The sequence below is a fragment of the Ornithorhynchus anatinus genome, chromosome 9 (assembly GCF_004115215.2).
Source record: "Ornithorhynchus anatinus isolate Pmale09 chromosome 9, mOrnAna1.pri.v4, whole genome shotgun sequence".
Lineage (NCBI taxonomy): Eukaryota > Metazoa > Chordata > Mammalia > Monotremata > Ornithorhynchidae > Ornithorhynchus > Ornithorhynchus anatinus.
The window spans coordinates 7,463,835-7,480,545 of NC_041736.1; the positions used below are offsets into that span (position 1 = coordinate 7,463,835).

General features: G+C 40.4%; 1 protein-coding gene across 1 annotated transcript in view; it reads left to right on the forward strand.

Annotated features, from left to right (window-relative positions):
- The window catches only part of GALNT13 (polypeptide N-acetylgalactosaminyltransferase 13), a 301,009-nt gene that overhangs the window by 142,285 nt on the left and 142,013 nt on the right, over window positions 1-16,711 (forward strand). Inside the window, exon 3 of the mRNA XM_001511774.4 lies at window positions 7,363-7,531. Within this exon, the coding sequence (XP_001511824.2) occupies window positions 7,363-7,531 (169 nt within the window). The remainder of the gene's footprint in view (window positions 1-7,362; window positions 7,532-16,711) is intronic.

Sequence of the window (16,711 nt, forward strand, 5' to 3'; positions counted from 1 at the left end):
GTGTCCCTATTCTGCTAGGTCGCTAATAGATGTTGCAGTCGTTGGGGGCCCAAAACTTTCTTTCTGATCCTTAACTACACAGCCAATTGTGCATCCCATCTCCTAAGACTTGCCCTTCTTCCATCCCAGGGTAGAAGGCGATCCTTGGTAGGTGGAAGAATTTTGAGCACCTGTGTATGTATGTCTAATCATTTGTATAGAGACTTGCTTATTCTAGTTATTTATAAGCATTTTTGTCTGTCTTCCCCAGAGTATTGTAAACTCATTCATTCATTCATTCATTCAACAGTATTTATTGAGGGCTTACTATGTACAGAGCACTGTACTAAACGCTTGGAATGTACAATTCGACAACAGGTAGAGACAATCCCTGCCCATTGACGGGCTTACAGTCTAACTGGGGGAGATGGACAGACAAAAACAATAGCAATAAATAGAATCAAAGGGATGGACATCTCATTAACAAAATAAATAGGGTAATAAAAAGATATACAAATGAGTGGACGAGCACAGTGCTGAGGGGAGGGGAAGGGAGAGGGGGAGGAGCAGAGGGAAGGGGGGGGGAAAGGGGGCTTAGCTGAGGGAAGGTGGGTGTGGTGTAGAGAGGCAGCAGAGGGAAAAGGGGAAGCTCAGTCTGGGAAGGCCTCTTGGAGGAGGTGAGCTCTCAGTAGGGCTTTGAAGAGGGGAAGAGAGTTAGTTTGGCAGAGGTGAGGAGGGAGGGCGTTCCAGGACAGCGGGAGGACGTGGGCCGGGGGTCGACGGCGGGATAGGAGAGAATGGGGGACGGTGAGGAGGTGGACGGCAGAGGAGCGGAGCCTATGGGGTGGGCAGTATAAAGAGCAAACTCCTTGTGGGCAGGAAATGTTTCTTGTGCTTTTGTTGTATTTTCCCAAGTGCTTAGCACAGTACACTGCACCCAGTGGGTGGTCAACAAATGCTAATATTACTATTCCAACGACAACTACTGTTATTGTAGAAAGACTTTGAAAATAGGGAAAGGAAAAGGGAGAAAGGGAGAAAAATGAGATAGATACTTTGAAATGGGGAAGAAAGAGAATGGAAGGACTGGATGATTTTTCCATTCTAAAACACATTAGATTTTAGGGTGATCATCATCTTGAGTCCATTGTTGACAATTTCATAACAATACAGAACTCTCTTCTGTGGTCTCTAAATAAAAATATCATGCCAAACTAAAAAAGCTATGCCATTTTTAGACAATACCATTTTCAAATCCACCATTCTCTTGCACAATAAAACGGAGCTTTGGTGACCTGTTTTTGTGTTTTGTCGGGGATTTTGTAGGTATGGGGTGGGACAGAAAGCCAAAGTGAGAAGACTGAATGGTAAACAGATTGCCATTTTGGAGTATTTGAAGATCGGGTAAACATTATTTGAAGATCAGATAAACAGCTCAAGACATACGCTTTTCCTTTTCTTGCTCCTCTCATTGTCTGAATGTTTTTATATTTCTCCCGGTAAATGCAGTCTTCAAGGTAGAAGGGAACAGAAGAAAGAGCTAACAGTACTATAATTATTGAATATGCCTTTCCCCAGGCCTTGTGAATAGTATCAACAGTTTGCCCAGAACCACAAAAAACAATTTATAAAATGTCAAACGTTTGTTTAGTGTCAGGCCCTGTGATGCAGAGTGTTTAGCTCGAGGAAAGAGGCCGCGGTCCTTTTTCTGCAAAAAGCCGCCAGCTTGTTAGCCATCCGGGAACTGACGCTTGCCAAGGAGGCATACAATTTAGGAGTCACTTTTCACATTGTGCTAGTGGAGATGTAAAGTGATTTTACCAGCATGATTAAACGCGACGCAGTTCATTCTTCTGCTACAAAGGGAAAAATGTGCTCTCCAAAACGTGGCACAATTAGATTTTGCTTATAAACGTCTCAGAGATACCAGAAGGTAGAAATTGTCTGTTCGATCTCGCATGCAGACATAATACACTTCCGTAATTATCCCAGCTCGTGTTATTTGAAGACTGCTCCGCTGAGAGTGATAGCCTCCATGTGTTCAAACAAGGCTGAAGAGCCGGGTTAGATCCCGGAGATGGACTTGTTGGACCGTTACGGTTTTGCCTGATTAAGTCCCGGTCAGGGTCAAATTTTTCAGTCTTGTGTGAGGTTGGGTCGGGTCACCACATGGGAGGGTGTATGGATTCCTCATTTTGTCAATCAGAAGGAAATGTGAGGCTCGTTCTGGTTTTCTTCTCTTATGTGAACCGGCGTATCATTTGTCTGCATTTAGAAAATAAAAGAACTCAGACCCAAATGTCCATTAATTTAATTGAAATCGGTCTCTCCCGTAAGATTGTAGACTTCATGGGGGCAGGTAGTCAGTCAGTCGTATTTATTGATCACTTACTGGGTACAGACCACTGTACTAAGTGCTTGAGAAAAAAGATACATTCCCTGCCTACAACAAGCTTACAATCTAGAAGGAGGGAGTTTATAGTCTAGAGGGATGGAACAAGGGTCATGTCTCACATATAACTCTATTGTGCCCTCCTAAGAACTTAGTACAGCGGTTGACACAGAGTAGATGCTTAGCAGATACTATTATTGATTGACTAATGGGATTTTGGTGAACATCCGGCTTCCTGGCCTCTCCTGACCTAGTGCTATGGAAACTTTACATTCGACTGAATAATTTCCATGGATCCACACGGGAAATTGCAGAAGAGAAGAACCGCCTCCATATTTGAAGGTGAAATAGCGGAAACTCCTCAGTTGTCTGACTAAGAATGATTTGAGGAGTGAAGAGAGGGGGCTTCTGGGGAGTTTTGGGGTGGAGAGGCCAGGGATTCCATTAAATTATGTCAGAGCATTTGACCCGGCTGGCCTGGGATGGGTTTTTCTGCATTACTCTCCTGCTGCCCCTGCTGAGAAGCAGCATGGCGAAGTGAAGAGAGCACAGTCTTGGGAGTCAGAAGGTCATGGGTTCTAATTCCACCTCCGGCACTTGTCTGCTGTGTGACCTTGATCGAGTCACTTCACTTCTTTTGGCCTCGGTTACTTCATCTGTAAAATGGGGATTGAGACTGTGAGGCCTACGTGGGACAGGGACTGTGTCCAACCTGATTTGCTTGTTTCCACCTCAGTGCTTAGTACAGTATGCAGCCATTATAGCCAGAGCATACAGTAAGTTGTTAACAAAAACCATTTTATTATTATTATTATCATCCCCTTTCCCACTTGCCTCAGCCCCGAACCATCCTTATCTCATGTGTATTGCATGAAAATCTGAGACCGGGTTGTTGCCTGGAATAACTGAAGCCAGAAGGAATGACTGCATTTTAATGTTTACAGTCTGTGGTGTGTGTTTGAGCTGAATTAAACGGAGAGGAAATGCTCTGCTCACTCCATTATCTGGTTAGAAAAACTAATTTAAAATACAGCATGAAACATCCACCCATTTTGCCGTGAGAGCTGAAATTAATTTAAATCCACACTGTCATAAAAAATAGCTAAAAACAGAAACGTTTGCAGATACCTGGTTTAACTCTTTTCAGTTTTCCCAACATTTGATGCCGTGCTCAGAGAAACAGTAATGCCTAGTGGAAAGAGTTTGGGCCTGGGAGTCAGAGGACCTGGGGTCTAGCTCCGCTCCACCACTTTTCTTCTGTGTGACATTGGGCGAGTCACTTAACCTCTCTCTCACCCAGTTGTCTCTTCTGCAAAATGGAGACTCAATACCTGTTCTCCCTCTCTGAGCCCAGTGTGGGACCTGATTATCTTGAATCTATCCCAGGGCTTAGTAGAGAGCTTGGCATATTGTAAGTTTTTAACAGACACCACAATTATTGTTATTTATCATTATGGTCAGGATGCTTTTATTGGCATCGCCAAAACTCTTAAATGTGGTACTCTAGTAGTTCTGAATAGTTTGGTCTGTGGTGAGGGACACTGAAATTTAAAAATGTAATATTATGGAAAATATCCTCATCCCATTAAGCTGATCTCTTAAAATGATGTTGAAACTATTAGCTACTTTCCACTTGCCCAACTGCATCCTTCCTCTCTTTTTTTAATGGTATTGATTAAGCACTTACTATGTGTAAGGCATTGCACTAAGCGTTGGGGTAGATAGAGGATAATTGGGTTGCAAACAGCCCCTGATCCATAATAGGGCTCACAGTCTTAGTCCCTATTTTGCAGATGAGATAACTGAAACACAGAGGAATTTAGTGACTTGTCCAAGATTACACAACAGAAAAATGGTGGAGGTGAGATTAGAACCCAGGTCCTCTGACTCCCAGGCCCAGGCTCTTTCCGCTAGGCGACACTGCTTCTTTAGTTAAATTCTTTTAATTCCATCATACTCTCCCAATCATTTCCTTCAATGCTCTGCATACAGTTGGTGTTCAATAAAATTGAAATAATATTGATTTATTGATCCATGTTCTTTGAATTTTATATTTGAGCCAGATACTTTTTTTTATCTTCAACAAGAACATTCCCTCCAATCTCATGGTTAGTTTCACTGTTGGTTTTTTTTGGTTTTTTTGAGCTTTAGATGTTGAATCTTGTCCAAATTATCAGTGTTATTGTTGTAGTGTTTGTTTAGAGCTTATGATGTACCAAGTACTGTTCTAAGCACTGGGAGATACAGGCTGATCAGGTGGGACACAGTTCTTCTCACTCGAGCCTTCTCTATTCACATGCATGGTGAACCCTTCAAAGAATGCCAGTAGATTAATGACATTTCTCTTGCAAAAGCCATGGTTGCTTTGCCACATCAGCTTAGATCTTTCTGTGTGTGCTACTAGTTTTCCACATATAGAATTAAACTTCTATTCTGTAGGAATGTTATTTATGGATGGACATTCTGAAACCTCCTGTGTGGTGTGCATTTCTATGTATAGATTTCATCTATTTGGCTGTTTCATCGTGATGCATTGATATCGTTTCTACTTTATGCTGTTTTTTTCTCTGTCTTTCAATACCTTTGGGCAGAGAATACCTGTTTTCCCTCCCTCTTAGACTGTGAACACCGTGTGTGACATATATTATCTCAATCCCAGTGCTTACTATAGTGCTTGGCACATAGCGCTTAACAAATGCCACAATTAATATTACGTAAGATGCCCAGGTTGGACTCAGTCCCTGACCCATATGGGGCTCATAGTCTAAGAGAGAGGGAGAACAATGATTGAACAGTAATTTTACTGAGGCCCAGAGAAGTTAAGTGACCTGTCCAAGGTCTCACACACAAGGCAATTGGTGGAAGAGGCAATAGAACCCAAGTCTCCTGAAACCCAGATCCATGCTCTTTCCACTAGGCCACCCTGCTTCCAATGTCACATTCATTGTTCGGAGCACTCAAAAAAGTAGACGACAAGATACTTTGCCCCCTGGGAGCTTACTCTCTAAATGATTTCATTTAATAAACGGTTATTTCTGAAGGCAGGAAAGGAAGACCTGGTAATTTAAGCGTTTCAAAGGAATAATTGGTATTGTGGAAAAGTCGTCCACTATATTCCCTGAGAAATATTTCCTGAATATCTATTAGTAATAACTGGGCCTAGAGGAACTGAAGAGAGTGGGAAGTTCAGTTTGCTGACCAGAGACGAATCGTTTGCCAGAGTCAGGTGGTTATATAGAAAGGAAGGCATAATTTTCATTATATATCAAGAAAACCTCCTGACTGAGATCCATTAGATTTTGATTACATCTTTTAAGGGAAGTGGTTGAAACTTCATCCTTTGAAATATTTATGTCTTGATTAGATGAAACTCTTCTCTAGGGAACAATTTTCCATTTGAGGATTGAAGGTCTCTTATTAAGTATTACATAATTACAAGGATCCATAGAGAACTGCATTGTGTTTATCACATGTTAGAACATGGACTTTACCCTTGATTATTATACCGTCTAAATTAAAGCCGACAAAGTTGTAGAACAGTAAGAGGAGAATGGGGGTAGATAAATGAGGGGGGAGAGAAAGCTCTACGATATTGGACAGGGACTGTGTCTGCTAATCTGTTGTACTCTCCCAAGTGCTTAGTACAGTTCTCTGTACACAGTAAGCACTCAATAAATACCATTTATTGACCGATTCATATTGTAGCTACAGGTTTCATGTCCAATTTCTAGAGAAGTTCTTTCCAGTGCCCTGGTAGTAAGCTCAGCTCAAAGAAAGGGATCAGTGACTCTTGGTGGTGGAATTGGTGACAACTCACTCTACCTACTTGGAATACTTTCACCCAACAGTAAATATTTTGAGTAGAACTTTGCGCAAAGCTACATTCCTAACATCAAATAGGAAAAAAAACCCACACATTAGCAAGACCATGGTTTAACTCAAGAGTGTACATTTTGTCTCTCTGCTTTTGAACAATATTTTCCAAGCTGAGTTTTACCCTGTATATGCCCATCTGTTTACAACTCCATGTCCAGGTAAACTGTTTAAGGATTTCTAGAGAGAATATGCAGAGGGTAATCCATAACTGCGGTATTTCTTAAGTGCTTACTGTGTGCCAAGTACTGTACTTAGTGGTAGAATATGTACGCAATATTAGAAGTAGGCACAGTCTCTGTTCCACATGAGGCTCTCAGTGTAACAGGGAGGGAGAACAGATATTGAATCACCATTTTAAAGATGAGGAAAATGAGGCATGAAGACGTTAAGTGACCCACCCAAGATCACTAACGGGTAAGTGGCGAAGCTGGGATTCCTCTGACCACCAGGTCCATGCTCTTTCCACCAGGCTACACTGGATCTCTATATTTCTATGATGGTAGAAATATGGCGAGGCTCGTGTATCTAGAGAACACAAGAAGTACAATTGTATATTATATGCATTTTTATGAGTTGTAATGTTATCGGCTTCCCAAAATTTATGTCACATTTTCCTAGCTATCTATCACCATCCATTCATCTCAGCCATTCAAAAGAATATTTTTAGAAATATCGAGTTCTGCTTCTCTCAAGTTATTCTGGCATGGGTATGGAATCCTGTAGTCATTTCCTTAGAAGTTAAAGCCAGTTAGCTGGTGTTTCCTTTTCAAAAAAGTCCATTTTAATATCCTGGGCAGTTTGGCCCCCTTTCTAATGCTTTGAGTTTGTTCACTAAGAAGTTTTACCAACCACTGTGTGGAGCATTTACTTTATTCTTATTTCTATGGGGTGTCAAAATGAGTACATGAATTTTACCTAGAAAGTCCCACAAAGTAGGATTCTCTTACCGGGTACCTTGTGTTTTCCCCTGTCTTCTAAAGCTGAGATGTTCAGAAGATGTATGTTTGCAAATACTGCCTGCATTTCTTTCTGCAAAATGAAATCACTGAAAAGGCATTTCATTATCTTGTGTGTGTGTGTGTGTGTGTGTGTGTGTGTGTGTGTGTGTCTTGCAGCGGTTATTTCCAGAAGCCAAGAAGGTCCAGGAGAGATGGGAAAGGCTGTACTCATTTCCAAAGATGACCAGGAGAAAATGAAAGAGCTATTTAAAATCAACCAGTTTAACCTTATGGCCAGTGATTTGATTGCCCTAAACAGAAGTCTACCAGATGTAAGATTAGAAGGGTGAGTGTGTCCAGTATTTTACAATTGTACAACTGTGTGCCCTCAAAAAACCCCCAACAAAACCCCTCATATTTAAGACCGTTACTCTCTTCCTCATATCTACTCCACATTGAGTGACCGAGATGCCTCCGAAATCTCAGTTAATCGGTGGTGTGCAGATCCCTGTACTAAGCACTTGGAAGAATGCAGAAGAGTTAGTAAACATGATCTCTGCCTTCAAAGAGATTAGAGTGATCGATCAAGCAAGGATATTTATCGAGAACTTACTATGCGCACTATTAGGAGTGGTATGTGGGTATATGGGGTATTTAAATGTTTACTATGTTCCAATGGCAGGGTAGATTCATTCATGCATTCAATCGTATTTATCGAGTGCTTACTGTGTGCAGAGCACTGTACTAAGTGCTTGGGAAAGTAGAATACAACAATAAACAGACACATTCCCTGCCCGCAACGGGCAGTCTAGAGTCTACAGTTTACGGTCTCGAGGACTAGCTTACCGTCTAGAGGCTAAACTACATTTGTGGAGGAGAACCAGCTTTTTTTCCACACTGGTGCAACAGAAGGCATTATTTGTAAACACAGCAGAGATGAGTTGGTTTTTTTTTTACTTGATGGATAAGGCGATCCCATTGATTTACGATGTAAAAATGAGTTCTCTAGTGTTGTCTTCCAGTTGCTTTTTTGAAAAAAAACTTCTGTCTTTATGGAAAATAGTTTGGTGAACTAGGTCAAAGCTTCACCACTGTGCCAACGTGGTGACAGTCTCTGACTCCTGAGAGAGCCTAAAGCTGCTTTTTAAATTTCTATTTGTCCTGGCTAAAAGTAACTCATTAAACAATTTACACCACTCGACAACTCTGTTTCTCAGCCACCTGTGGGGAGGTATTCACTCGGAACTAATAATCCTACATGAAAAATGCTGTTGGAAATTAAACTTGTGTTTGATTTATTCAGAATCTATTTTTCAGGTAGGAGAACATAGTTAAAAAATGACTGCAATAAGACTCAAAATGTTTAGTACCAATATTTCCATTATTTAGGGACATTTCTTTAAAGAAGGGTAGTAAAATTTCACTGCTTATATCCTAGATGATCTCTTTTAAAATGAAGTGCTGGAACATGTAAGATGCATTAATCATTTTGCCTAATTTCATGTGACGTGATGTAATCCAATTCAGTATGTCACCTGGGAAACACTGATGGATGTGAATTCAGGGAAACGGTAACTTTTCGATTTCTCATAATCCTTTAATAACCATCAATATGCTAACGAATCAAAATTAGAATCTGAAATTTTATCACGAAGAACAACACTGTTGTAGATAACACCTACCTTTAAAGGATTAGTGGTGGAAAAGTGGTATGAAATATTGTTATGAAACAGTTTGTGTCTTTGATATATTGTATATCTTCTCTGTCCTCTGAACAGTTGGGCTTGTGTTTCTGTGATAAATGATCAGTTAAAGGCACTTGGCTAAAGGAAATATAGAATTTGCCACGTCCAAACTGGTCTGGGATCCATCAAATTCTAATATTTTACCTCATTCTCTTGATCAGGGCCAATGGTTCTGTGGAAAGTGGACTAAAAAAAGTTCTTCATTATTGCCCAGTTAAAAGAAACCAGTGGAATAAATATACAAGAACCTGGCAAATCTTTCAAATGGTCCTACAAAACACAGGATAGCTTTAAAGTAGTTGAGTTCAAAATAGCAGGTCAGAGATCAAAGATAAGCTTTATAAATCAATGATCAAGATGGTTAATGAAGGGCTTACATGTAAGCATAGCTAAAAAAGGACCAGGGAGTCACAGCGGACCACTGGTTGAATATGATTCAGAAAACCTAGCCCTATTTTCATCCTTAGAATTTACAATTTCTCTCCTTGCTGTGTAGTAACTGGAAGTCAGAGGACCTTTTTTTTAAAAAAAAATGGCATTTGATAAGAACTTATTATGTGCCAGGCACTGTTCCAAGTACTGCAGAAGATACGACGAATTCAGGTTGGTGATGGGAAGGGAATGTTTCTGTTTATTGTTATACAGTGAGCTCACATTATGTGTGTGTGTGTGTGTATACACACAGAGATATATACGTATGTTTGTAAATATACATATAGAATCTGAGAAATGGGAAAACGCTTGGTTCACAGTTTTTCAGGTGATGGATTGTCATAATGGTGATCGGGAGCAAGTTCTGACCAGGTTTCCACTTTATAAAATAATCCATGTACCTGTTTAACTGTACTTTATTTTTCTCTGACCAATCCTTTTAATTCATTTGGATTTTTGGAATTATCCCTCAAAGGAGACAAATGGGAATGATGCGGATTTTTTGGTTGCAGGCTCTGTAATGAGTCGGGTGTCACTGAAAAAGGTTTAGATTAAGAGACGGTTCTTCAGAGCATGGAGACCAGGTGATGTTAACTGAGCATTTGGAAAGAGGAAAGGGTGATTTCCAGCAGAGGTGTTAATTTAGGACCTTTTAAGTAGGCTTCAGAAGGATTTTTCAGATCCATTTTGGCTTTGATATTTTCCAAACCCTTTAGACCAAAGATAGCCTTTCTTTGAGATGAGCAATGAGGGCAGATTGCATAATTTAAGTGGGTTGAAATTCCAAAAGTAGAAAACATTTGAAGTATTAATTTTTTCCTGCCTCAGAGCCGAAATCTCCTAGTGACAATTTGGGGTGGGGAGTGGGGGAGATTTCTGGCGAAGCCGAGCTTTGACTCGTCCAAGCCTATATCGTGTTCTGTACACAGTAAATGCTCAGAAAGTACGATTGAATCAATATCGTCTGAGTCTATGTGCCGGTATAATACCTGACCCCTTCCAGTTTAAAATCCTAATGGGTGTGGCATGAGTCAGGGAAGATACAAACCCGACACAGGTTGAATTAATGGGGCCATCAGTAAAATGAAATATGTACTTTACACATAAGCAGGTTCTCTTTCTTATGGTATTTGTTAAGCACCTATCATGTGCTTGGCACTCTACTAAGCAATGGAGTAGTTACAGGATATTCAGGTTGGATGCAATCCCTGTCCCACATGAAGCTCACGGTATCCATCCCCATTTCACAGGTAAGGTAATTGAGGAACAGACAAATGAAGTGACTTGTCGAAGGTCATTCAGTAGACAAGTGGCTGAGCCTGGATTAGAACCTAAGTCCTTCTGATTCCCAGGCTCGTGCTGTATCCACTAGACCATACTCTGAGAGAACCCCTAAGAGGCTCTTCCTCTTGTACCTGCTCAAAACATACAGTTTTTTCTTTTTCTTCCCTTTCATTTTCCATCCATCATGACGTCCTTTCTCATTCTGCATCCTCTTTCCTCCCTGGAAATGACTTTTACTCACTGAAATCCGGTTTTCCTTCTTGTTTTAATGCAGAAAAGACAGGGAGGGCCCCTCTTTCTCCATAGCTCTAGGAGCTAAGGGCTGGGATTAGAACTACAGGCCCATGGTGAGACCTTGGACAAGTCACTTAAATTCTCCATGCATTAGAGAGGCACATCTGTCAAATAGGAATTTGATTTTTGGCCTTCCTCTTTCTTGGATTCTTAATCTCATGTGAGACAGAGCCTACATCTTAGCTGATTGGCTTTTATCCACAGTAACCTCGAGCAAGGCCCTTGTCATATCGTGAGGGTTTAAAATTGAAATAATATCATGGATAATGATAATAATAAACCAAATTAAATCTTCGAGGAAACATCTGGTAATAAATGTGCTTCTCTAAGCCTTCAATTTCCCAGCGGTTGACTGAGACGGTAAACTCCCACTGGACTGTAAGCTCATTACGGTCAGGGAACGCGTCTGCTTATTCTGTTATATTGTACTCTCCCAGGACTTTAGTACAGTGCTCTGCACATAGTAAGTGCTCAATCAATACTATTGATTGATTGACTGAGCACTGAGGGGAATCTGGCTCAGACCTGTCCTGCTTGTAGAAAATCGACAATACTTGTACTCCACTGCTCTGTTTCCATCCTACGAGGATGGAAAATCCTAGGACAGCCCTTCCTTATGGGGCTTGAAGATCCACCGGACCTTCATTTCACCCCATGAGTCCAGAGAGTTTACTGACCCAGCTCTGTGTTGCTTCCTCCTTTTCCCCTCTGCATTCTTTGCCCTGTGTTCTCGCACCTCTGCCAACAGGGTGAATTGGAATTAAAAAGCGCTCAAGGCAATCAGCCATCCAAATCATGGCTTGTCACTGTGCATTTAATTTTGTCGATATACGGGAAGCATTTTCAAGTCCCCGCATTTGGTGATTTAATGGGTACCCATAGTTGGCATTTGAATATCCACTCTAGGAGAAACCATAGTGGAATTGGAAATTGCTCACTGCTATGTATCCAGGATGAACTTAGTTTTCCTAAGTATGAATATGCACCAGGCTGCAAGGGTAAGAACAGCTTGGCAGTTCCATTGTTAGATGAAGAAGAGCTCTGGCAAACAAATCCAGGATGACTTGATTAAGAAGAACAACACATTTGAGTTCCATAGGAAATTAAAACCAATTCCAGCATGGGTTTTTCCTGTGACTGTCCAGTCTTGTATGCATACCTATTCATCAGGATGCATCATCCTTCAAATAAATGAAACTACAATAAATGTTGGTATTGATTTCATAAAGAAGGCACTGCAAATTAGAACCCTGAACACATTTCTGTTCTCTGAGTCCTGTCTCTTCTTTTTGACTGGAGAATTACTGCAGCTTTCAGATGTTGGCTGAAATCTTGCCTGAAAGGATAATAATGATAATTATAATAATACTTTGATTTATATAATGTTCTCAGCTGTGGAACTCAAAGCACTTTGGAGAATTTTTTTTAAAAAAAGGCTAATTGAGGCAAGTAGTGGATTGGTATTATTATCTTCACCATAATTTATCTAAAATATCACCACATTTATCTAAAATCTTTCCCACTGCAATAGAGGAAATAACCAAACTGGGTCTAGGCAAGTATTTTTACCCATTCTCCTGAATGCTGCAATAAAGCAAAATGTATAACAGCAAATGAGGTTTTCCCTCCGTGTCCCTTTATTTCTGAGAAATTGGCTTTTCCTACCTACTCTTAATGACAATAATAGTAATAATGACAATAATGATTGTGGCATTTAAGTGTTAACCATATGCTAAACAATATGCAAAGTGCTGAAGTAGATACAAAATAATCAGGACCCACATGGGGCTCACAGTCTGAGTGGGTAGGAGAACAGGTATTGAATCCCCCTTTTACAGATGAGCAAACTGAGGCACAGAAGTTAAATGACTTGCCCAAGAGCACAAGGTGGTGGAGCTGGGATCAGAACCCAGGTCCTCCGTCTCCCAGACCCATGTTCTTTCCACGAGGCCACTCTGCTTCTCGCTAGTCTTCATCCCTTGGCCTGGTGGTTCCTTCCCATCAGCTCAAATCATAGTTGTTCACCCAAATTCAACATTTCACAATATTTGCATATAGTGAATGCATATGTGAATGGACATGCACATTTTAAACAGTTTTACCAGGCAATCCTTTGCTCTTTTTCCATTTCAATTCCGTTTATTTGCATTGCCCTCATTTTCAGGGAATATCACTGCTCAGTTTCCAAACTCTTCTCTCAGTCTCTTTGCTCTTCACATATCCATGTCCCGGATATTCTTTTCACCTTATCCCACTCGACTTCTCCCACACATATTCTCATTCAGCTCTGTGAATTAAGTTCAAAACTCATTAGGCTGCACAGATTCTGTTTGGCCTGGAAAATGAGGATTAGACCAACCCGCGCTTACTAACCTATAATAGCCATCTATTGAACCTCCACAAAAAAGTGGCATAAAATGCCCTTGGGATGTATAAGAGAATAAAAATGCCCTGGTTGCCATTACGGGCTTAGACCAATGGTCCATTTAAATTAAAATTCTATGTTTTTCCATTAAGAATGGGAGGGATGGAGGGTCTAGATGGTGGTTAGAGAAGCAACGTGGCCTAGAGGAAAGAGTCTGGAAATGAGAGTGGGAGGGCCTGGATTCTAATCCTGGCTCAGCCTCTTGCCCACATTATGTTGTCTTGAGCGAGTGTCTTAATTTCTCTATGCCACAATTTCCTCAACATAACATGGGGATTCACTACCTGTTTTCCTTGCTAATAAGCCCCATGTAGGATGGGTCTGCGTCTGACCTGATTATCTTGTATCAGGGCTTGGCACATAGTAAATGCATAACAAATGCCACACAATTTTTTTCTTACCCTCCTTGACATCTGCCTTAGGGTTGAACATTTTATGAGTTCTATTTTTTACCTCTAAAAATCCCCCTTAATTTCTAGTCATTCTCGATGCTTGGAGATTATGCTCTTAATGCAGCTCTTTATTTATGTTAGTGTATGGGCTTGGGAGTTAACTATGGAGCCAAAAAGACGAAAGGGAAGGGCCAGACTTTAAGGTGCTGCAGGAGTAAAGATTTGTTTTTTGTGGCTGTGTTTTCTGTTTGCCGAATTGGTCCTGTTTTTGATTAGACTGAAATCAAAACTGATTCCCATAAAAACAACCAAAAAAAGGGAAGCGAGAGGAGAGAGACAGTTTAATCAAATTCTCATTAAGCTCCTGCCTCATCCTATGCTTCTCCACACTGATTTTGTTTCTGCTTTGGGCATGTATGAAACTATCCATTTTTGTGGGTGCTATTGTCCATATAGTGTCTAGTTGTCCCAGTCCTAACCCTATTTTCCGGTAACCAATATCTTTGGGAGCATTATTAATTTACATTTTTGACCTCCAAGGGTGTGTTTAGTACAAACACTGTTCAGATGCACGTAGCTGAACATTGTACACATATACATAGATGCACATTGTGCTTGCATGTGTAGTTGTATAATTGTGCATGTACATATAGCTGTATATTGGTGCACAACATTGCTTAATGAACTGTGTGGCCTAATGGATAGAGGACGGATCAGGGAGTCAGTGGACCTGAGTTCTTATCCCAGCTCTGCCATTCGTCTGCTGTGTGAACTTGGGCAATTCAGTTAATTTCTCTGTGCCTCAGTTTCCTCATCTATAGAATGGGGATTGAATTCTATTCCCTTCTACTTAGACTCTGAACCCGATGTGGCACAGGGATTGTGACCAATCTGATAATCTTGTGGCTACCCCAGGACTTAGTACAATACTTGACACAAAGTAAGCACTTAACAAATATAATAATAATTGTTATTACATTTTGCATGTATACATAGTTACCTAAAATGCATGTAATCATAGTTGTCCTTAGAATTCAAAGAGAACACCAATAATAATGGTATGACAGAAATACTTTTGATCAAGATGTAGAGGGTAATCCTAAAATTTTGATAAACTTTTAGTGTAGCCAAATATTTCCATGAGTTGTCCTTTATCAGAACAGCTCTCTACCACAGTATAGCTCTTGCGCAAAAGTGCACCTTCCTTACCGAATACCTGCCATCCCCATAATCACAAAATCGATGGTCCATGATGCAACTACTATTTTCTTTTGGACTTTTCAAAAAGAAAAACAAAAAAGACCCCAGAGGTATGGCTTACCCATTGAGTTTTTGATGTCCCCATTTGGTGACGCAAACAATCTTTAGGGAAACTTTTTAGTTCCCTTCCCAATTCTGGTGAGCTCTGGGTCCCTACTGAGGGCTTCAGGATACTATGAAGCTAATCCAGCTTTATGCACAGAGATCCTCTTGTTAGATGAATTCTCTCCACATTGACCCGTCACATACCTCTCCCAAGCAGTTCCGCTGCTGCCTTCTATTAAACAGGGTTCTGATAGTCCGGATAATAATAATAATAATAATAATTGCAGTATTTGTTAAGATCTCACTGTGTGTCAGGCACTGTTTTTAGCAATGGGGTAGATACGAGATAATCGGGTTGGACCCAGCTCCTGTCCCACATAGGGCTCAGTGTCTTATTGTGTTGTTCTATCTCCCAGTTGCTTATCACTCTCTACCATGTGAAGTCACAGGCACCCGAAAGGTTGGGTTCACTGTGTCTTTAAGTTGGAATGTCTTTTTCCTGCACAACTTCAATGACTGTAGGAGACACCCCTCTTTAATATTTTTCTGGTACACTTATTGGCTGCATTGTATGTTTACCCTAGTAGCCCTGATATATAGTTTCATCCCTGTTTGTCCAGAGGAGGTAGATGAAGAAAGAAAAGATATGGAAAAGGAATGTCACTGCTGAACAATACCCTCAGAATTGGATAAATTTTTCTTTCATAGCTTTTTTTTGCCTGGCTGGGATTGCTTGAGGGAAGGGCAGTTTCTAAATTTGCCCAAAATACAGAAGGAGGCAGTGTTTTGTTTTGTTTCACTGGTATTTGTTAAGTGTTTACTATGTGTCAAACACTATTCTGGGCACTGGGGTAGTTACAAGTTAACCAGATTGGACACAGTCTCTATCCCATATGGTGCTCACAGTCTAAAGGGGAGGGAGAACAGGCATTGTGCCCCTATTTTACAGATGAGGAAACTGAGGCACTGAGAACTTAAGTAACATGCCCAGAGAGTCACACAGGAGGCAAGTGGCGGTGTTGGGATAAGAACCCCGATCTTCTGATTCCTTTCGAATTGGTTACAGTGCTCCTTTAAAGTGTTCTAGTTGTGATGTTTTCTGACTGCTGATGCTCATATTGAAACCCCGGGAAAAAATGAGAGCACAAAAACATGGTGTTTTTAAAACTGTAAGAATGAGCCACTGTCACTGACATCAGAAAGGTATTATTTGGCATTTTAATGTCAAGATGTTTTATTCTTTATTTTTTACAAATCCAATTTTAAGGAAAAGATATTCCATGACATGGTGCATGAGCGTTTTCAGGTTAGACAAATATATAGATCTATTAATACAGGGGAAAAAAATCTGTCTGAACAGATTTCAAATATCGCTGGGATGTATAATTTCTGAATGAGTAATAAAACATATTAAAAGATATGAAAAGCTCTTTTTCTCCATTTCTCTTTTTCCAGGCAGATGCTTTCTGTTCACCAATCAGTGTCTTAGGGGGATGCTAAATTGTTTTAATGCCAACTCACTTTTTTTTTTTACCTGAGGAGGAATGGGATTTCATGGTTAATGTAGTTAGCTTATGAAAGGAAGACATTTTATTGATAAGGGAGATGTTGGCATATGTCTAAAGATTTGCACTGGCTGACATAACTTA